The following is a 23,958-nucleotide window of genomic DNA, read 5'->3' as shown; positions in this document are numbered from 1 at the left end:
TAAAAAACAAGCCATGCTGATTTCAGCATCGCATGGAGGTATCAGCCATGTTGTGAGGATACGTCGCCTGCTATTCCTACAGCAACACATACGAATATTCTGGGACTTCATTTCAGGGAAAAATAAAAAATAAAAAGAGAGTGACAGTTTCTTCTCTGCTCAGTGTCACACACAAGTCTCCGAGCAGCTGCCACTCCAGCACAGTGTGACCAAGAAATGCAGTATCTGTTCATCTCCATCCACCTTCTCCCAGCCCAATACACATGGTGGCTGATTCTCCGGCTGGGATCCCAAGCTCTGTGTGAAGAGTCCAACAATATCTGGCATGCAGCTAGTCTTAGCTGATACTCTGGCTGACACTCCCAGCACAGAGAAGTGGGCGATTGCAGACAAAGTGTGTGTTTGTCTGTGTGTGTGTGTGTGTGTGTGTGTGTGTGTGTGTGTGTGTGTGTGTGTGTGTGTGTGTGTGTGTGTGTGTGTGTGTGTGTGTGTGTATGTGTGAGTGAGTGAGTGAATGAGTTGCGTCTTCCTTGTAACACCTGATTTATTCAGGTCGAGACTAGTGTCTGCACTCAGCTGAAATTACAGTGTGGAACAGGACATGTAATGCAACGTTAATGGCAAAGGGCCTGATGCTTGGCCTACAACATCGAGTAGTGCATTAGCAGTAGGGATTCACTGTCTTCACACTGATTGGAGTTATTAAATTCAATTTAGGACATGTCGAAAGGGAAGTGCAATGCGGGTGGCTGAGTGGTGTATACATGTAAACCAAATAAGCTTTGTCCTGGTATAATGCATTTATTATAATGCTGTCAGTATTATTCAAGGTTCTCTGGGGGGGGAAAACAACTTGTCCTGTTTTGGCTTTCTTTTTTTGTTCAGCTCTGCCCTATTTTTCCAGCATTTATTTGCATACACTGCCATTTCTTACAGAAATCACGGCGCAAAGGAAAATAATTTGAGTGTCTGCGAGATTCATGAAGACTCCATTTTTGCTGCTTACTCAAAAATAATGATGAACCAAAGGTCATTAACGGATACAATCGGTGTGTGTGGGTGTGTGGCTTTTTGCTTGCATGTCTGAGAGTAAGATAAAAAACGCCCATGTGTTTGTCCGTGCATCTGCCCGCATGCACGCGACCGGCGATGCATAACCTTTTAATGTGTTGCACGTTGACATTTCCTGATTCTGCTGTGTTCCTTTGTGAAACTAGAACCCTTGACATTCTTGAAGCTCACATTTCCCTGAGCTGCTTGTCCTGCCAGCTCTCATACCATGCAGAGCCGGCATCAAAACCCTAATTACATCAGATTTACAGGCTCATCTGTCCCCCTGTCAAATACAAAGTTTTTGTTTAAGTTTAAGTTCTTGCCTTAAAGCAAAGTCTTCCAAAGTAATGTGGACATCTTAATGATCTTGCTCCATCAACGTGGGTGAAATATTTGATATCCTGGTCCCTTCATGACTTTGTAAAATACTGATAAAGCCCGATAGATTTCACAGCATACATTAGCTTTGTGTCTAATTTAAGTCTTTCCCCTCTCTCTCTCTCTCTCTCTCTCTCTCTCTCTCTCTCTCTCTCTCTCTCTGTGTCCATCAAACTTCACTCACTGAAATTAAAAACCAATACTGACCTTTTAAAACGTACAACTCATGATACTGACTCCTAAATGAGCCCTGACACGTAATGACGATGTGAGTTTTAGTCCATCTGTTCATTTGGCTTCCCGATATGGCCGTCCATATGTTGTGGGTCTCCGTAACACACTCTGAATTTACCTGGAAAACGCAGGGATTCACCTCATGATATTATTATTCCGAACTAAAAGAGGAAAAGTGGAGCTTTAACTTCTGTTAACATTAATATACCATACATTTAAGTTTTGAAAGATGCATTTATAAAAAATTGATTTGAACGATAAACCTTTCAACTCAGTCTGACTACTGTTATCGTCAACCTCTTATCCAGATGCAGCAGGCAGCTGTTTTGGCATAAAAAAAAGCTCTTAATTCACTACCTGCTTAGCATCAAAGACAGACAGACTAAGTTAGCTACCTGGTGAACATAGTGGAGCATTTAGCAGCTAAAGAGCTGCTTATGATATTTCCTTCGGGCGTTGGTGGAGACCATAACAGAGCTTACATTAGAGAGATTTTTGGACTTGGATTCATCAGGTGGATAGAAACATAAATGCTAACATTGCTCGGTGTCTAAGATGTGCAAATAGGCAACTGTTTGCTGACACATTAGCCATAAAGACTTTATAAGGTAACAGCATGTCATTGGCCTTTGCTTTATGGAGCACACTTGGTTTAAAGTGACCACTGCCTCTGAAGGATGGAGGTGGAAAAGTAGCAGAGTGAGCCGTCTTTTAACGTTCAAGCCAAATGTCAGTGTTTACCTTCCCAGCTGTTTGTTTGCAGAGACACAGCGTCCCTTGTGTTTCCAATTTGGAAAACATGCTTACTCTCATTTGGACCCCAATGCTCTTGTCAATGTAAATCAGGTAGGATTCTCAGGCCGATCGATGCAGACGTGAGAAAGGATTCACTCTGTACACCCCCGGGGACTCATCAATGACAGGAGTCTATTACTCCAGAGAGTGAGCAGGCGTGTGCAGGGAGCTGCTATGAATTGCAAATGTAAAACTACTTGCTTGCCTGCTATGCAAACGCCATGATGTATTATAGCACACTTGGGAATATGTGCCTATTGCAAGAAGCAAGGTCTGACTGCTTGATGAGTACTTGTTCTCTAGTAAAATGCCCATTCATTGAGAACAGACTGAAAACACTGCAATCTGCTCCAAAAACAAACTTGGCCTGCAGACCCGGAGGATTCGCCATGACTCCGAGTGAAATCTGTGCTGGCTGCTGTAACCCCAGAGAGAGCTTGTGCCGTATCTTTACATCCCACCGAGAATTCAGCCTAAACGTTCACTCTGCTGTGTTAAGGGTAATGGGCCCACAGTGTTATTTGTGTCCCCCACTCTCCTTGTCTTCCTCTAGTATTTAAAGTTAAAATGTGCTCCGACTTGGAGTCATTAGACGTGACGCGAGCCTGCTCTGTAAAAGGGTACTCTCAGACTCCTCATTAATTCAGCTGATGGAGAACTTTGATGCTCTCGCTCATTTCATTTCCCTCCTCTCTTCGTTTGAGCTCGAGGGTGATCACTACGCTTCCTGTGGGGATTTAAAAAGTTGTCGAAACCTTTCAGTGTACCATTTTCCTCACTAGCAGGAATCGTTAAAAGTTCTGAATTCATCTGTTGAGATTGCATTTCCGCAGCAGTTACTGCTTGCCATGATGCTCGCACAATGTAAGTCATTTCTGGAAATGTAACAACAGCAAACAGCACGTGAAATATATACATGAAGCTACGAGGGAAGAGCTGGCCTGGCTTTGTGCATAGATAACAAAATGAAACCAATTAACCTGGTATACCATGTGTATTTACCAAAGTGTAAAAACAACAGTTTATTTAAAAGGTTACAGATTAAAAACAAACAACATACTACAAGTCAATAAGGAGCTTTAGACGTGCTAGTCTGCAAATGTTGTTACCTTTTGCAATGTTTTGTTACTCCTCATTTCTATCTGTATTTTCCAATGAAAGCCAGCAACATGTGTCAATTTCCTGCTTGTTACATGAATACGGTCTTATCCAAATAAACTTCTGTCTTCACAGGAAACTGGTTAGGTTTATGAATAGATTGTTAGAATTAGATACTTGTTGTTTGGGTTCAAATAATCTTTTACTGGACTACTCCAGTTACGTGACAAAAACATCAACGTTGACTTTTCCTTTCACACAGGGAACGAGCAGTGGTCTCCTGGCTGAAAGATTGCTGGTGTTTGGACCCGTCCATCTCCCCTCCTGCCCACCTGACGTGTGCTTTAGCAGTATTTTTCATGATTACGTGGATTACATACAAATATCATTTTGGGATATCTACAAATTACGGCGCATTCTTTTTCGTAGGTATCGCTCCGAATGCTGGATGAAACCAGCCTGACTTCGAAAATAGCCACACTACCTCTTTGTCCAATCTTTAAGCTAAGCTAAGCTAACTCTCAGTAAGAAATAAAGTACAGTTTCCCAAATGTATTAATTTCCCCTTAAATAATGGAGCATTAAATAAACATTAAATAGAGATAAAGGTGCCATCCTAAACCCAGATATCCACTGTTCATGCTCTGCAGTTTCAAAGCACTTAATGTATCTCCCTCTACTCATGTCAGGTCATTTAGGTTCATTATCCATCTGCAGCTGATGATGAGCTGTGAGAGCCTGGCTGGAGTTTAGTGCTGTGTGCTTTCTCATTGTGTGTGACATGTGGGTACCGGCCCTCCGGTCCAGTGCTTGAATTATTGAACAGGTTCTGTTGGGCTGACCTGACAGTGACCCGGAGCAGTGGTACAGTGTGAGAGGTGAGTGTGACTGAATCGCCCACCTGCAGGCCTTTTGGTACAGGGCATGATTGGAGGGTATGAGTGAGGACTAATCAATAAATCATCAGTTACAAATAGCAGCAGAGCAGGGTTGGCTGATGATAATAATGAGAGTGACATGCAGGTATAGATATTGCATGCATTGTGCAGTCAAGAGGCATATGTTTCTATGGTTGCGTGTTTCTCATTCAGATTGTTGCTGCAGCTGATTATCACATAGTGAAAGAGCAAAGCAAATCCCTCTGTGTGTGTGTGTGTGTGTGTGTGTGTGTGTGTGTGTGTGTGTGTGTGTGTGTGTGTGTGTGTTGCAAGCATCAGGTGGGTAATTTCTCAGTTTCCTGCCTGCTGCTGCCTTTCCATAACAAAGACAGAGCCTTGTTAATTTTTCCGATAGTCGGTTTGTTCAATGCCAAGCAACACAACAACAACATAATAAATACATGAATAAAAACTAAAACAAGTCAACATAAAGACACACGGTGGGAATGTAAAAAGAAATGCAAAGCTACAGAGCTCACTCCCCTCTAAATGACCAGTTTGTGCATGTAAGGATAGCTGGGAGGTAAATGGTAGCCCTTGTGCTAATGGGAGGGCTGTTCTGCTGAGAGGTTGTTACTGTCAAAGATGAAAAAGTAGCTGAAGCCTCCCCTCTGTCTCTATGGAGCCATAAATATCAAAGCGTCACTCACAGCATCCTCCCAAAGAGTTTACACCAAACAGATGAAACAGTTTCCAAATAATTGTACCAAATATAGCTTTCCCCCGTTGTTGTACATTTTTCTTCAACAAAAGTGGACAAAATCAGTAATGAATGCAAATATGTTCTACATGTGTCGATAAAAAATTAAAAGAGCAACAGGAAAAGTGCAACTTGGTACTGAAAGCTTCAGACTAGACGTCTGCCTTTTCTTCGTTCCCTGTTGGTGCATATGTTGCCCCTGGAAAGACGAGAGGTGGTCTCTTCTACGTTTCAAAAGGCAGCGGGGCTCCTTCTTAAGTTGAGTTTTCTTCTTCTTGGCTCGCAGTTGTCTTCAATTTAAAGCCGCGAGTGTCATCTAAATTCATGATGCCATGCACTTTTGTCGCAGTTCACTTGTTTGTCTTTGCCTATCCGAAGCTTGAAAACCCAAAAGAAAAAAGAGGAACATACATGATACATGGAAAAGTTTAGAGTGTCAAACATCTTTTTAGATGTGTACTCATTACTTAAATCTGCTCTGCCACCCTACCCAACTCATTTTCTACTTCCATAGGATACAGCTGAAAGGCATGTTCTCAACATGCCCGTTAAACAGAAAGTGGATGCCTCCGAGCACGTTTTAACCTTGACATCTGCCAAGCATCTGTTTCATTACGTCCGCCTCCGAGCTGCAGACTGGTCAGCTGTGTTTGCTTCAGAGACAGACCAAATTAAAAGCACATAAACTCCGAGATAAAAAAGCCCTACTGCCGTGATAATGATCAGTTTTGCAATTTTCCAGGTTTTCTCACAGCACTGTATACACCAAGACGCAGCAGTGCATTGATTTTTTTATAAAAGTAAATAATAAGCTACTGCAAAAGAGATTTTTTTTTCAATGAGCATGTGAGAGAAAAGAAAGTAAAAACCAGCAACACGGAGGACATTAGGAGTGTTTCTCTGTCGCAGAGTGATGAAGAGTAAAAGTATGTTTTCATGTCATCTTCTGTGCTGCTGCAGCTCCTAGTGGATTAGATAGTGCAGTCGGAATGAGTCCTAAAACCTGGAAACGAGTTAGCATTTTTGCACTTCTGGTTCCCACTTCTCAAAGTCAATGGGTTTTTTGAATGGGTTTTTGGTTAGTCGGCTGAAACAAGGTGTGTGGTTCACACAAGCTTAAGAGATTTTAACAGTTTGTTCCACAACATGAAATAGAAATACCCCTCTTGTGAATTTTGAAGCTTTTAAATGGAACTCCATTAGCTGTGTACTTCTACTTAGTGCATTTAATTTTTAAAAAGCATTAGTGTTATAGAGCTCATTTTCAGCAATAATCTAAAATCCAATGGAAAAATAGAATTTCCGTGACCCCCCCCGGAGCAGTTTGGGTTGAGGGCCTTTGGCTGGCTCCTCAGTGCCAGACCTTGGAACTCAGTAAGAAATGAAGAACTTATCCTGGTCTCACAAAGAAGCTATATGTTGCCTTCACAGACAAACGTATCTGTTGTGCTCCCTCCGCTTTCTCTTCCACTCCACTGCAGCAAACTGTGGACTATCAATACATGTGATGTGAACCTCAGGGCCATTGGACAACAGTGTGCGTCTACTTTCTGTTTGTTCTTGCCACAATCCTACAATTGAAACAAGTAATTTCCCTTCTGACTCTCTTCTCTGTGGCTTTTCGAATTTTCTGATACAAAAACAAAACCCAAGGCAAATACTGCTATCTTCACGTACAGTAGAATCGGCCACGCCCGAGATTATGAATATATGTTTTTTCCAGTTGAAAACCCCGAAGATGGTTTCACTACACAAATCTGTGTTCAGCACAAATCTGTGACATGTTTGATAGCAATCTGAGAGTATTTGGGTCAAAAAGATGAAAAGAGTCTGACCTGTGAAGTCTACTTTCATCCAACATCCAGAGCACAAGAGTAAAAGATGCAGCAACATAAGAAATTCATACAGGCAGGAATATTCTGCGTAGCAGATTCTTCAAAGCAAGTGTGTGTGTGTGTGTGTGTGTGTGTGTGTGTGTGTGTGTGTGCACTTTTCCATCCATACGCTGGCCAAAACCATTTAACACGAGGCTCTTCACATGCTTTTCAAATGTTTCATGGAAAAGGAAACATGGAGAATATGAAAATGGCCTTAAAACCATCTGTAAAGCCCATATTCACCCCAAAATCTCAGGTGAAAGTGTGTAGATTATTTCCTACAAACTGCTTCAAATTATGTCTTTATTAAAAGACAATAACCCCAGATGAGGTTTTAGGTGTGTCGATTTTTTTGTTTTAGTTAAACTGTTTCTGGTGAGACCCGGACCGGCTCTTTTGTATAAAAGTAGGAAAATCTTAAATTATAAATAAACCCTGAGGCAGAGAAGCACTTTGACAGCATGACTGCTTTTGAACACTAAAAAAACATGGATGGAAAAAAAAACTCTACTCACTGCGTGTCAAATTTCCATTAAATGTTTTAATGATGCCATTTGATATTTCTCTTTACTTTGCTTACACTTTTAAAGAACTGGTTTGATGTCTTTGTGCTGCAGAGGGAATATTTCCAACAAGAACCCCCAAAAACATTTTCTTGACAGCAGCCCTCTTGAGACTAGAAACATTTCTGACTTGTCTAGCTTCTTGCTTTTGCTTAAAATTATGTGAATTAAGTTCCACGCGCAAAACCTTTACAAGCTACAGCACATCTACTTTTCCAATACAAAGTCTGCCAGCAAACAGGCTCTCTGTTGTGGACTGACGCTCACTAAACAAGCAGCACATCAAATGCAACCGTAATACACTGTAGTCTGTGTTTGCTGCCTGTGGTAAATTACTTCATAGCTGTAGATTTTATCTTGTTTAAACAGGGTAAAAATGCTGCCAATTCTCTAAGTTACATAGAGATAGTGAATATTTTTAAACTTTTAACTGCCAAGCTCGTACTGAAGCTTTTCATTTTCAACTTTTGATGAAAAGACATTAGCCTGTCGTACAGTGTGTAATGAAAAAACAGAGGAGCTCATTTCCATTAGCTACTGTTTTTTCTTCTTTCTCCTCATTGCCATTCATAGACTGCAGGTTTGATTGGAGGTAATGATATTCCCCGGCTCTCTGGAGGTACAGGGTGGTGAGGCCTCGCTGTCAGCACAAACCTTGCCTCGTGCTGACTCAGGCAGCTGAGAAAACTCCCACAGCTCCCAGGTCTCCCTCGCAACCTCCGAGGCTAAGACTTTGCGAGGAGCTGTGTTTGTAGCAAAGTCAGCTAAAATCGTTGTCCATGGGACCAGGAGGACTGCCAGCTGAATAACAATAATGGAGTTCAGTGTTTTTTTTCTTAATGATTGCTATCACCAACGCCTCAGAGCTGTCTTTGACTCCTTCACCTCCCAGCTGTCACAGGTTGTCCATCTGTCCATTTCCTTCCCTAATTTTCTATTTCCCCTGTCAGTCTCTCTAAGGCTCCATCTGTCCATGTGTGTTTGTCTGTCTCTTCTCTGCCCGCTGTATCTTCGTGCAAATATCCAACATAAACCACGGCTTTCCCCTCGTTCCCACTCCGTCTCCTTCACCCTCCCTCCCTTCATTGTTGGTGTGAGTCAACGCTGACAAACGACAGGCATCTCCAGGTTCTGGTGGGTCTGATCTCTGCCGGCAGAGCTGTCGAGCTGCGACAGATCGATGACAAAAGCATGTCAGGGCAGCTCACTGTTATTCAAGGCTTTATTGCATCTGAAAGACCACGCGCTTAATTAATTAAAGCAGTTGCCAGCTAACATTGATCAGATCAGCTGACAACCGTCAATATCTTCCTTTTCATGGAGGTTTATGGGAGGAAAGAGTGATTGTTAAGAGATGTAACCAATGCCTGTTGTGGTCTGGTTCACTGTTTATTTATTTAATGTCAATCAGCTCCAGAGCTAAGAAACATAAAAGAGAGACTATTGACTACCTTTTGACCTGAGAGGTTCATTCTTGACCTTGATAGTAAAAGTTGATGCTTAACACAACAACTTACTTGAGAGTTTGTTTTCTAACTAACTTTTACTGAACAGCAACTTTGGCTACAAGTTGAAAAAGCCCTTGAAAGCTCATTCAGATCAGGATTTATTGTACTGAAGAAAATGAATGTTAATGAAAATGTAACTCATTTTAATTAATTTACTTACAAAGGTGAAAAAAATGTCCAGAGAGCTTTTCACAGGTTAACTTTAACACACAAATGTAGACGTTGTTGACCTTAAAAATGTCTTGATAAGGTGACTTTTGAGGTCAGCCGAACAGAGAGTCAAAAATAAAAAGAGGATGCTATCATATTTTCCTTTCTTTTTTCATATCCGTTCGTCATATTACATACATGAAATGTGTTCTCTGCATTTATCCCATCCTAGGGACCAGTATGGTTCTGTGGGGCACCCGGGGAGCAACTGGGGGTTCAGTGACTTGCTCAAGGACACTTCGACATGCGAACTATGGGGAGACCAGGGATCGAACCGGCTACCTTGTGGTTTCAGAAATACCACTCTCCACATGAGCTACAGCCCACACATATTTTGCATTGAAGTGTTTTGGATTTTAATTTGAGCTTTCATAATAACATTAGTAACACATTTACCATCAGAGAAATATAAAGTCGGAGGATTTTGAAGCTCCAGTGACAGTTATATGCCAGCTAGCATAACAGGCCACCGTGGCTGGCTAGCATGAGCATGTTCCCAGCTCACTACTTCAGTGGTTGAGTTGCCAGCTAGGCCTGCATGTAATGCTGCTTTACATTTATTGCGGAAGTCAGGTTTGGGAATAAAGTCACACCTGAGTTGACTAGTTGACTGTATTCCAGTACAACAAGCCTAAAAAACCGAGATGGACCAGTTCCAGACAGCTTAGACATGTTTAGCAATACCAGTTGATATTGATTGATTTTGAGGTCGGGGTTGGTGAGGTCCCTTCGACCTTTCAAGTTGAAAATCCCACTTCAGGGGGCGGGCGTTCCAGTTGAAATTTCTGACTGGCAACTCGGAAGTTCACTTCCCAGTTCAAATAAGCCTAGCGATGGGCTAATAGGCTGGATTATAAAAATACACACTTGCAAAGTAACATACAGTAACCTCTGATCCCTCAAACATTACAAACCAAAGCAGCAAAGAGTAGGCTTAATAAACTTAAATTCATCTGATAAAACCGTACACTTGCTTAATAATCTAAAAACTGAAACAGTCTCGTGGGCTAAAGCCTCTTGGCAGAGGAGGAAGCTGTTAAAATGTCTTGGTGCAATTACTCCCTGACAAAGCTGCAGGCTTTTTTTTCTGGTTAAAAAATATAGGCCAGATTTATTAGGGAGGATGTTTGTGCAGGAAAACAGATTTTAGGAACAGAAGCAGCACTGTTCAATCTCTGTGGGGATTCTCTCCATGTTTGAGGTCTTGCTGTGACTTACCGCTGGCTTGAAAGCACAATGAATGTTGATATGGACAACACCATAACAGAGGTTCAGTTGTACTGTATATTGGTTCACGTGTAACTGCACTAAGGCAAAAGACCACTATTACCATTGCCAAGTAAAATGATCAACTAAAAACATAAGGAGCTTAATGTTACCAAAAAACCTATAGGGGAATATATAAATCAAGCAAACTTGGCCAATTTATGAAAAAAAGCTGAATAAACCTTGAGCATTTCTGTTCTAAATAAGTTAGAGCTAAAAACATATCAATACGAAAAATAGTTAATTATATCACTCAATTCAAAAACGCAGTGAGAGCTTACGCAGTGCTGACCTTTTCAAATGACTCACTCTCTCTGCCTGTCACACTCACTTCCCTCACACAACTTTCGCTCTCCCACTCAGCTAATCATTTACATTTTCCATCATCGCTCTGAAATAGCAAATATAATACAGAGCAAAGATCAGTCCACAAAACATAATTATCATTTGTAGCACAAGTGCATGGGTCCCTACAGATTTCTATACAAGCCCCTGTCAATGTATGGCTTTGCTGTACCTACTCACTGTAATGCCTCACTCATATTCAGCATTGCCGAGGATCAGGAAAAGAGAATGAAGTCTATATATGTATAGTTATATTACTACTCAGTCACAGACCTCAAACACACCAAACCCCACTAAGCTTTGGCTCCATTTCTGTACTACAGAAAAGTGCATTAGTTTGGTCAGCCATGCCTCTATATAAAAGATGGATTCAGGATATAAATGGTCGCTCGTAAAGAAGAGAATATATATTTGTTTATAAGAAAAAGTCAAACTGATGTCCCCAAAAAGCAGAAGCTGGTCATTGACTCTTAATTTACACATGCAGGTCTGTTAAACATTTTATTAATAATTCAGGGTAAAGATGTCAAGAGAATATATTTGCATTTGGTTATTAATAGTAACAGATCTGAAAGTAAGAGCTGAAACAAAAAACTATGTCTATCTTCTTTCTATCTGTCCATCTGTCAGTCTGTCTATGTATATATATATATATATATATATATATATATATATATATATATATATATATATATATATATATATATATATATGTTTATCTATCTATCTATATATCTATCTTGTTCTATCTTTTGCTGACAGGAGCAGGCAAGAAAAGGTATTTCACAGCAGATAAATTCATCTGTATTTTAGTAATTAACACAAAACAGGCAGCCGTGATAAAACCAGTAGACTAAACGCGTTCCACTGAGACAAACTGAAAGGCGCTTAACTTAATATCATAATGTTTAAAATCCACAGCAATTATTCTTCAGGGAGGCGTGAAATTGATTCCAAACATTTTCTCTTTCTCCTCTTCACACTGTTTGATCTCTGCTCCTCCGGGACGACCTTCGATGAAATTTAATTTTGAACAAACACTCTTCATGCAGCTTTTACAATATCTCACCTGAAAATATTAAACCTTCATCTTAGATAAATTGTTCAGTATCGTTTAAAAAAAGTCTTGACCTGCAACAGAGAGTCTAACTAATGTTGGATAGGAATCCTACTGTAATTAATATTCATTCATTCATGTTTTGTGGGTTTTACATGTTTCATCAATCATCTGTCTAACTTTTATTACAGTTTTTTTTCTTTGGCTCAGTTTTTGAATGAGAATTTCAGCTAGTTTGTTTTTCACAGCAGATTTCAATTTCTCAGAAATTGTGCGTATTTTGTTGTACTCGCATTCTTTCATCGCTTGAGCCACCACATGCAAAAACATTTATTCAATTAACAAAATCTGTCAGATAAATATGATTTTACCTGCCGTGTAGCCCCTTAAGCCCTCACCCTCACCCTAACCCCTAATCCTATTTATTGTTTGAGTTGTGTTTAGAGTTTGTCTATGGGGATTAGATATTATTGTAGCCCTGATGTATATGTTTAATTTGATACCTACCATGTTTTTTATTTTTTATTTATACCATGTTTTTTTCGTGATCTGTACCTTGTGACCTGATATAAAAGGGTCCCCATTTGTTTAGGGCTCAAAGAGTATCCGCCTAAAGAGCTGATTCATTTACTGAGACAGTTGTGACAGCAGGTACAGACAGGCCCGCTGACAGCCTCAAGGAGATCAGCGCCACCTGCTGGAGGCTGCATGTAAATATGAAGGTTCACACCAAAATAAAGTGGAAACATACAGTATCTGCATTGTATCTTATTTTACAAAATGATTTTTACTTGGTAAAACAAATTACATTTATCGAATCGAGAAAGATTGAAGCAACTTAAAAATATAAGACCTGATCTTAACATTTTCTTGAAAAATGCAATATTTTCTGAAATGATCGCCTTTTTTATTGTCTTAAAGAAACACTGATCTACAGTTATTTATGTTTGCTTAAGCACAACTTTGAAAACAGATCATGGAGAAGATCATCTTGTTTATTTTGCAAAATGAAACACTGCTTAATGTAAAATTATACAATAATTTATAAAAACACTATTTTGGACCCATATAGGCAACATGTCACATGATCCAGATCTGTTTCTCTTTGAATGACTAACACACTTTGAACCAGTAAAAAATCAACATCAAATAATGCATTTTCAAAGATTGTATTTTGCATCTATCTTCATAGCATTATTATGGGTTCTAGATTGTAAAGGTTTCTATTTGATACATTATAGTGCTGAGCAGATGATGTTCGAGAGTGCAGCGAAAGCCAACGTTTCAGTCCATGTGACACTTTGCAACCTGTGACGACTTCCCCTCGTCTTGGAGGCTGTCCTGGCCAACATCGGCAGCCGACTGGCTGACAAAGGGAGGGTCATCAGCTTGATTGAGCTCACCTGTGACTTCCAGGCTATAAAAGCTGGTCCACATGCTCATTGTCTGGCTCCCTTGCTACAGCTGACATTCACCCTGCTACAAGTTCCTGCACTATTTCAATAACTGATGTTGCTGAACTGCACTTTTTTGTTTGTTTTCAGTTGACTACAGTTCAGTAAATTGTATTGGTTTTAAGTATAACCTTGCGTGGGGTCCCTCCTTGCTTGTAACATTCCCCGCCCGCGTTGGTTTGTGACAAGACGACAACAAAATCACTTCAAATACAGCCCATAATGAACTTTTACACAAAAAAATGTGAACTGGCAACATTTTTGTAAATATACTTAGTTACTTCCCAACACTGCCCTAAAGCAAATTAAAATACGTTTTATTAAAAGCATTGATATTCTATACAGCAAATGACTCACAGAGTGATACAAGCCTCCTGTGCTTAATTTGTACACTTTCAATTTCAGTGCAAAATGCTCAGAATTCAGAATACATAAAAAAAACTGACCTAGAATAAAACTGAAAGTGTGTCTTGCATCAGGCCAGTACGACAGGAGAACTCGGCACAAGTCAACATTTTACAAGACAGCAGCTGCAATTAGGAACATACCTCCATAAGGTTTTCTTGAAGGCATGTTGTGTTCAGGTAGTCATTACTGGGTCCGGCTGTGTGTTATCTGCCTTTAAAACTGTCAGAAACAGCAGCGGCGTTGGTTTCCTTAGGGACTGCCACGTGCTGGAGCTGTTGAAAAGTTGGTTATTGAAAAGCAGTCCGTGTAGCCATCTCTGGTGTTGTGCATGAGTGTGTTTGAGCCTAAACTGTGGGTACAAACATATCACACACTCACATTATTGGGGCTCACCTCCAATCTTGCCACAGCATTCTGTAATACCATTTATTTTACGGATGACACTTGATGTAATTTAGACAAACTGGACGACTATGACATTGTTTCCAGAAAGCCCAGTTGCTGCTGGGTTTTTAGACATGTTAGCAGTGTCAATCGACCACTCTGATCCAGACTGAAAAGAACTTTAAAAAAGTGGAAATTATTCAAGACAAAGCTAATGCTATTCCCATCAGCCTTAGCTGGATCTATTGTGCCTCCTAAACCTCCGCACGTTAGCATTGTCCTTATGAGCATGTTAACATGCTAACGTTAGTAATTAGCTGTGTTAGTACAGTGTCACAAAGCAGCTAGCATATATGGAGACATTTTATGAAGCACCACAATGTTCAAGTTACCACCATTTACTGGAGTATTTGTAGCAATGATTAAAAAACTAAACTGAATCTGACCACGTGGCTACAGCAGTCTGGTTTTGTGATTTAATTGTACTCACCCTTCTAGCCTCTAATCTGTAATTGCAGTGTAAAGTGATATCATGCAAAAACATACTGTATGTTGGAGATTTGGTGTGAATACAAAAGTGCAGATGTAGCAACAAAGAGCTATTTTTTATAATGGCGGGACATAAACAGGAGCTCAATGCTGTGTGCATAGTATGCTCGCTTTAACATGGTTAAAGCCATTCACAATGTTTGTTGGATGAATAAGACTTAAGCATCATCAGGTTTTTTACCTGTATCTTCTTCTGTGACCTCAGTGTGTTTCACCGCTAGAAATAAAATTATGAAGTTTTTCAGATCTTTTTTTTATTTAGAACTTCATAAAAACGAAACAGATGAAGCATTATGAGGTTGAGAGTTACGGAAAAATGTGAAAAACATTAAATAGGGTAACTCAAATGGAAACAGAGAATGTACAACATAGAGAAATAATTGCCCACTAACACAAATTCAAATTACCCCTAATCTATCACACATCTATACATACGTACGACCTTTTTCTACAAACATACATACATAAAGTATTTAATACACAAGTTTCACAAGTTCTATGTTGCTTGGCCATCTTGAATTGTTCCCCTTTTATAAAAGCAGACCAAAATTAAGACACTTTTCACTATTTAAAAGCTGATGGATTGTATAGTTTTGTAAAACTAAGTGATATATTGATGACATCGTGACAAGTTGCGGTCCATGAAGTCCATAAAGATGAGTGACTACAGGGTGAGCTCCATTTCTGCCAGCTTGATGTTGAATCTGTTGTTACTTCTGAAATCTACTTGTGCTGGCTCATGACGCCCCTGAGGAAGTCATCAAAGCGTGGGACAGCGGCCTCCTTGGCGGGCTCGTCAGCAGCGGCGGGCTCATCGGCGACAGAGGCGGGCTCGCCGCGGCGCAGGCGGCAGTTGTAGTCGATCTCAGGGTCGCAGTCGGGGTCGGGCAGGATTATGCCATCCTTGGCTGGCTTCGGGGCCTCAACGGCGGTAGGTCCAGAAAACTTGCCGCAGTTGGGGTCGAACGGATGGCAGAAGGGCTTGGCTGGAGCCTTGATGTCGGCCTTGGCCTCAGAGCCAGACTTCACCGGGGTGCAGTCTTTGTCATAGTGCACATAGCAGTCGTAGCCCTCCTTGGTCTGGCCACGGATACCCAGCTGGTAGCGGACCTGGTTGATTGATTGATTGATGTTTTTGGTTCAAAACAGATGCAAAGTAGATCATAGATAGCAAGTAAAAGCATTATGCGACACCCTTTTAATTTCACTACATCATTTAATAAACCGAATGAAAAGGAATAGAAGATTAAAAGAACAATTCAACAAGCAAGATAAAGCCTACACTAGATCAGTCAAAACATCTAGCTATTGATTCCTAGTAGCAGGACTTCAAATTCAGACCTGGTGCTCGGGGATCTGCGGAGCAGGCTTGCGCAGGGCAGCGGCGGCTGACAGTATGCAGAATGGGTCGTAGCGAGGGTCGCAGGCCGGAGGAGCAGCAGGAGGTGCGGGCGCGTACTCCAGCACGGGCTTTGTGAGGCCAGACAGCTTGGTGGCGGTCAGGGGGTTGCAGCCACCGTCAAAGAGTGGGTTGCAGTGTTGCTCTTTAGGGGCTTCCCCTGCAGCAAGGGAGGCAGGAGCAGCGACGTTGGTCACACACAGGGGATCGACCTCTGGGTCACAGCTGGGGTAGAGACGGTGGTAGAAGCCGGTGGGGGCTTTTTTGACCAGGGCAGGCATGCAGTAGGGGTCCTTGGGGTCGCATTTGAGGGCGGCGTAGGATGGGGCTGGGCCAGTGGCTGGGCGGTAGCCATAAGCTGCTCTCAGATGATACTGCAGACACTCCACATCTTCAGAGTTGCAGATCCTCAGCAGCTCAGACCTCTGACCTGCGCTCAGGAAAGGCTCCAGGACGGGGGCGTAGTAGTAGAAGCCGGTGGAGCTCTTCATAGGCATGGGCAGCATGGGGGTGAGGATGGGGGCTGGCACCTTGGCTGGAGCTGGCTCAGGCGCTGAGACAGCAGCATATGGGGCGGCGGGGAAGAGGCAGTAGGGGTCGAGGTAAGGGTTGCACATCCTGACGGCAGCAGACTTGATGGGGGCGGGCATCGCCAATGCAGCCTTTGGCTTGCTGGTGGACTCGGAGATGCACTCTGGATCCTCAGAATCGGCACACGACTTGTATATTTCACTGAGGTGCTTGAGGTAGTGGTTGAAAGTTGGGCCCTCCTCTGACCTGTGCTTGTTCTGCAGGTAGGCCATGTACAGACGGTCCAGATCCTCAACCTGAAATATTGGTTAAAAGGGGGACAAAATGAATCAATCTGCTTTGATTTCATATGATTTACACCCCACAGAAAGTACAACAGAACAAAAAAATCAAACTAAAAGACTACGCGGAGCTCAAGACAAAGCGACATTCACACAAATTCTCTGAGGAGGAATTCTCTTTTTCAGCTCACAGACTTGTTACTCGTCCGTACAGCCTGACTTTTCAACCACATAGCTCTCACTGGGACTCAGAAGACATGTTGGAACATGACTTGCATTGCAGAGTACGTTTGCATGGCATATTTGTACTTTCATATTGTCATCATCAGAAGCTTTTAAAATCTGTATTTTTATGGCATTCATAAATGGGTGAAAAACTCTCTTTAAACTGCAGACTGGTTGTGAGGAAAAACAAGCACTGTTTTATAATCCTCACTGGGAGAAACTGAATAATTAATAACAAACTCCACTCACTCCCTCCTGGTTGTGGCTTTGCATGAAGTACTTGTACCATCCCCAGAAGTCCGGCAGGCGTTTGAACTGAGGCACAGCTACGACATGGGAGTTCCTCCTGTTGCGAACCAGCGTCTTCAGGTTCTCCATGACCTCGAGGGTGTCATCATGTGACACTGCGGACACTGAGGGAAGAGGGGAGGGAACTAACTTAAGTGTGCTGGAGTCTGAATTTACAACTGATGTGTAGTGTACAGATTCAATAGATGTGTTTTTATTTGTGGAGTATAGAATATGTGTATTTTTATGAATGTGTTTTTCCTATTTACAGGCAAAGACAAGAGAGTCTTATAGTTATGTATGAATAATATACTTTTATTTATCTGGATTGTATTATATGAATTGGAGATTTTTTGTTCATAATAAGTCATGTTAAATTATTTATATGTTTGTATTGTGATAATACAATGCATTGTGACAATACAACAAACCAAAAAGCCAACTGTGAAAATCAAATCGGTTTTAAAACACAGACATAAGTAGCAAAATCTTATGATAAGTGAATATTGAAGAAGTTCATAAAGTTGTTGCATATTTGCTTTATTTCCGGGAGTTAGATGAGAAGATCGATACCTCTCCCATGTTTGTCAGTGGTATTGATCTTTCCATCAAACTCTGAAAGGAAGCAAACACGCATAATTTCCTAACTATTCCTTTAAGATGTAAAAGATTTATGAGCTGAGCTTGTTTGTGTTTAAATACGTTAAAAAGGTTGTTGTGTCGTAGCTTGTCTTTTAAATTCAGAACTGGAAGAGTTTTGTTTGTGGCTAAGATGTACAAGATGCTTCTAGATATTTGATTAAAATAAATGGACTACATGATATTGTTTGGTGCCTCTGTTATTTTATCTCCACAGGAACAACTTGGAATTCATATGAAACTGTTCAATACGACAACTTCACAAATTGAAGCCTTTGTGAAAACTCTGTCGGCACCAACACAAACATTCACAATACTTCTGGCAGAGCTGTTGGATTGGGTTAGGGTGGTATCTAGCGATTGATTTCATCATCGATTCAACTGTTTAATATATTCGATTAGATTAGGCTAACTAATCGTTTGTCTATTAAATGTCAGGATAAAGTAAATCCATCCAAATGTCCAATACAGACTCCTTGATGCCAAAGATAACTTCTTATTTTATTTTTTTACAATGTTTAACCCACATTTTTTTAACTATCATATAAGGCAAATACATTTAATTAAGAGGCTTAGCCATTTCCCCCCAAAAAATACTAATTTATTTTCAATTGAGCTCTAGTTTGGATTTCACCAGATTGAAAGGGTGTGTTATACTTGTGACCACTGCGCATGAAATGTATGTTGCGCGTTCTGGCTGAATGGAAGAAAGGAAGATTAGTTGAATGATTCTTTAAAACTGCCGATGATTTAAGTTTTTAAGGCCACTCGAAACAGCATACGTGTCCCACATGCCACGTCACAGGTCCTTACCTTCCTCCTCCCTGTGCTGCTGCACTGGAACGGCCCCCAGAAACTCTGTAAAACACGAGCAGCAGCCACATTAGCAGCAGCAGGGACGTTGGCTGACTGGGACCAGATGTTGAGCTTTCCCTCGACAACAGGGAAAATGCTGACCCGCTAATAAGCCCCTCGGTGAAACACGGCAGGTGCTGTGGCTCTGGCGCCCCAGCACAGGCAGCATCTTGCAGATTAAACACCCCTTCCTCATGCAGACCCCCACAAGCACACTCTGTTAGGCTTTGAGCCAGACCGGTGGAGCATGTGCCGCTACTGGGGGCCTCCTTAAAGTTAACCTGTAAAACTACAAAGAGTGGGCCCTCACAAAAAAACAATTACCAATACACTGTAGAAGTGGAAGGTGGTAGGGAGGGGGCATGTCTGCATACATCTCCACACGTGGAGTGTCTTCTGCTCCACCAGGGGTTTCCTTCAGAAGTTTACGAGTATGAGAAAACAAGCCAAGTCAGCTGATTATGGCAGTCCTTCAAAGTTATTAATGTGGAAAATCTCCCAAGGGTGCAGGTATACATTTATTTTTATGACCCTAGAAAGATTTGCAGGCTGCCTTCACATCAGCATGTTAGCATCAGCATGGTATTTTAGTATTAAAGAGATGAGGATAATGGTGTCTCTATAAATCTGTGCCGCCGATTCATGTGCCAATGGGACAAAGACAGGATTCAAGAAAGACTCCGGTCATGAGTCCAGAATGAGGAAGAAGTACTCCAATCCTATACTTATTAAACGTAGGAATATACTGGTGTAAAAATACAAGTAAAAGTATTGCATTCAAAATCACTCTTAAGTTAAACTACATCATCAGCAGAATTTACTTAAAGCATCAAAAGTAAAACTATTTGTTGTGCAGAGAAATAACCCATGTGATTGTTATATTGTTGTAGATTTCATTATTGTATGTATATCTATTATTATATAGTGTCTCTGATGCATTAATGTGAAAGTAGCATTTTAATCAAAGTGGAGCTTACTTTAACTACATTATACTGTATTCTGTTGGGTAGTTAATAAGTACCGTGTGTCATATTTTAGAAACTCATATACTTTTTTCATTTTAAAATCTCTATCTAATCTATCAGGTGAATGTAGTGCAGTGAAAACACATTATTTCCCTCTTCTACTCCTTTGACTAGCAGGTCACGTAATATGGTCACACTCAAGTGGAGTGCAAGTACCACAGTATTGTACTTGGTTTCATTCCACCGCTGCCAGAAATATATTCAACAAAGGCTTTAAAAAAGAAAAAAGATTTATTTTACACAAAAGGTACTTTAACCTCCTCAGACCTCTGAAAATCCTTCAAATTCAACAATCTGAGAAGGTAATAATATGCTTTGGATGCGTGAAATAAAAAGTGTGGACACTGAAACCAGAGGGGTGGGGAACAACTGGTCTAAATGGTGTTTAAAGCATCACTGCATCAAACATTATTATTGTGGAGAAACTTAAAATGTAAAAACATTCATTGTTCTTTTATTTTCTTCCTAATACATTTTATTTTTAAAGAAGCTTATTGTAAAATTTCAGAACTAAAGTATCATTGTAGAATGTGAATTACTTCAGGTCATTAAATACCCCAAAAGATCTCAGTGTCTTCAGTGAAGGGACGACATCCCTCATGTCATAAATGTTAAATTTCCAACCGTCTGCCAATTAAATCTTTGTCTCGAAGATCCGATAAAGTCATAGATACATTTTGAATAAGTTAAAAGTAGTAGATCAAGTCTCACCTGGTAGTAAAACAATAGCTAACAGGAATCCTGTGTGGATCAGGAAAAGCGATGGTCGTCCAACACGGGCCATTTTCTGTTTCATGTGCTTCTGAGGTAAAAAGACAGAAACAATATTTACTGATAATGTTATAACCCTCAAACACATAATTGTGTTTGAGGGTGCTGAATAAAGCATGAACTTCTAGCATTATACTGTAGAATTACAATACAACGAGACGTGTTTGTCTGGTTGTTTTTTCAGCAAACTGTTTGGTATAGAAATGAAAGACAATTCCACTCGGAACCAAGAGAGGGCTTTTATGTAAATGACTGATGCCAAGACAATAGAGAGGATTGGGGACAGGCTGTAATAGAGCTTTTTTTCAGGGATTACTGAGAGAAAATAGACTTCAGTTATGAATGTCAGAATATCAAATAAAATGACTGAACTGAACAATCAAGCAGCCAAAAGCTTGAAATGTTCTTCTGCCTGATGAATCACAGCCACTGTGCTCAAAAAGAGAGATTTTCTTCTTCTGTTTCACACTCATAGATCTGAAGACTTTGCCACTTTTCATCCAAAGACAAGGCCGTAGGAGTTGCAGGCAGTTGTTTTGGCTCTATGAACTACACATATATAAACTGTAGCAACATGGAGCATTCACATGAGTCCTTACCTGCAAAGGTGCTGAAGTTCTGGCCTCCTGTGATCACCTCTGGATCCAGTGGCTCTCTGGATCGAGCTTCTTGAGGGGGGGGCTTGCTGCACTGTGGTTGCCTGGACTGTCGAAAAACCTTTACCTATGGGACACACAAGCAGCGAAACATTTTAAAGGAGCCCCCTTGATCATTAAAAACAAAAAGGCATGTCATACGTCTCCGGCATGCTGGCAGGCGCTCCAGGATTGGCTTCCGTGCTGCCATCCGTCCAACCAATAGGGGTCCTGTAATTAGGAGAGTTGAGCAGCACAACTGCGTTCAGTGGAGAAAGATTAACAAGGTGCCATTTAGCGCCATGTTTCTTTCCTCACAGGTTTGGAATTTAGGGTCAACATGCAAGGGGACATTATATCCAAGACACTAGTCAATTTTGAGATTTGAAATGTCCGTGGGCTCCGTGGGCGCAAACTTTAAAACTAGAAACTGGTTAACCCTCACAGCTTGAGGTCTCAGTTACAAGAGAGCAGATTTATAAAGAAGTGCCTGAGGCTATCGAGGTGGTGCTGATAAATATTTCAGTGGAAACAGTAGAGCAAGAAGGTAGTCCTGATGTCAGATACATAACACAGAAACAAGCGGTAAATAACAAGCAGTAAATAACAATAACCTCTGGTAGTCTATTAAACTCTCTGTTTTTATTCCAGTGCTTCATCATTACAAGAACAGTCTCCCTGAAGAAATTGACTGAAAAGATTATTTATTTTTTATTCTGAAATATCTACTCTGTTGCATCAGTATTAACAAACATGTGTCCAGGATCACAGGTGCGTGACTCATTTAAATGCAGTGGGGCAATGCTACATCCAAGCAGAAGGTGCACCAGCTTTTTTGATAATGTTTCCAAATGTTCTCCCTCTTTGAATAGTTACTCATTTGTTTTGTAAAGGAGCTATAAGGAGTTCGCTGCTGTTGTAGGGGAAACGCTCTACAAGTGTCGTGTGATTCTCATTGTGCAGACCAAAGACATTAATTGAAAATTATAGTTTCACTTTTTCAAAAAATATACAAGTATGAGTGAGAAAACAAGTAGTCTTTTATGCATTCCCTGAACAGTTTTCTTGCACAAGCATGTTTTTTTATCTATCAACACGAAGGAAGCTGGATTCCTTAGGAACGGGAGGCCACTAATGAAGCTGCTGCTGCTGCTGTACATGTGCAGAGCCATTAGAAGCAGCATGCCAGCACCACTGTTAGTTTGGTACAGGCTCCTGATGCTTGGATTGTGCCACGTGGCCTGTAAAGGATGTGGAAAATAGCTGAAAAGCACTGTAACCAACCCAACAGGCAACATTTGAAGGTATTTCTTCCCTTATACCTAAACAATAAATACAAGTAAATATACAGCATCATTGTAGTGTTCCCAACCTTGTTCTGCGACGCACCCCCACAGCCTCGACAGAAGTATCAGTGATATGAATTCAGCGACACCACAAGCGTCATGTTCAAGTTGATTTTAAACTGAATTATATTGAACAATAAAAACAATAAAAAGTGTATATTGTTACACTTATTTTCTATACAATTCTACTGTAAGTGATTCCTATTGACGCTATTAAATTAAAACATAAATCAAATGATTCTGCCTTCAGCATCATTTTCCACTGTCTCTTCTTATAGTTTGTCCCCGACGTCATGCTATACATTTCAAAATAACTGGGGCTGTTGCTGGAAGAGACAAATGGTTGTCTTCTTCATCTTAAAGCAGAACAGCCCTTAGATGTCTGTCTCTGTCTTTGCATCGAACTTTACAAAAATGTGGGCTAAGAACCCATAAAGTGTCTCATGCTACATGTGAAAGAAAAACTCATTAAAAACACAGACCCTTGTTAAAATGGTGATCCTTGTCAGATGCTTTTATGTTTGCATTTAAGTTGTGGTTCAAGTTACATGTCCCATATGACTAAACCAGAAAGTGCTCACACTGAGTGTTAATACTTTAAAAGTTGTGTTGTCAAGTTTGAAGAGGATTATTTATTTATTTTTATGATTTTGAAACAAACTTAAACTAAAGCTTTAAACTGAAGCGTTGAGTGAATGTGTATGTTCAAATTGACTTGACCGTCAAAAGAGCAGATAATGTTCCATTGTTTTTGTTGCCATGTTGTTTGTATTAGCCTCAGCTGTACTTAAGGCTTGTGCCAATTCAAATGTTAGCATTCAAACCCTCTCAACTAAGATGGTGAATGTGGGAAACATTATACCATGTTAGCATTGTCATTGTAAGAAATGTTACCGTTCAAACATGATAAACTAAGATGGTGAACGTGGGAAACATTGTACCATGTTAGCATTGTCATTGTAAGAATTGTTAGCATTCAAATACGCTAAACTAGATGGTGAACGTGGGAAATATTGTACCATGTTAGCATTGTCATTGTAAGAAATGTTAGCGTTCAAACATGATAAACTAAGATGGTGGACGTGGGAAACATTGTACCATGTTAGCATTGTCATTGTAAGAAATGTTAGCGTTCAAACATGATAA

At 40.6% G+C, this 23,958-nt stretch overlaps 1 protein-coding gene across 1 annotated transcript; it reads right to left on the bottom strand.

Annotated features, from left to right (window-relative positions):
* Window positions 1-15,540: 15,540 nt before the first annotated feature.
* On the bottom strand, window positions 15,541-21,820 carry and2 (actinodin2; the record flags this gene model as incomplete). Its single annotated transcript, XM_079237476.1, has 5 exons — window positions 15,541-15,927; window positions 16,159-17,043; window positions 17,503-17,666; window positions 21,431-21,554; window positions 21,785-21,820. The coding sequence occupies 5 exons, from the start codon at window positions 21,818-21,820 to the stop codon at window positions 15,541-15,543; spliced, it is 1,596 nt and encodes a 531-aa protein (XP_079093602.1).
* Between the last annotated feature and the right edge of the window lie 2,138 nt (window positions 21,821-23,958).

Source organism: Taurulus bubalis (genome assembly GCF_910589615.1).
Source record: "Taurulus bubalis genome assembly, chromosome: 1".
NCBI classification, from domain to species: Eukaryota; Metazoa; Chordata; class Actinopteri; order Perciformes; family Cottidae; genus Taurulus; species Taurulus bubalis.
The sequence above is the reverse complement of the archived record's forward strand: the minus strand, read 5'-3'. Positions and strand labels throughout refer to the sequence as shown.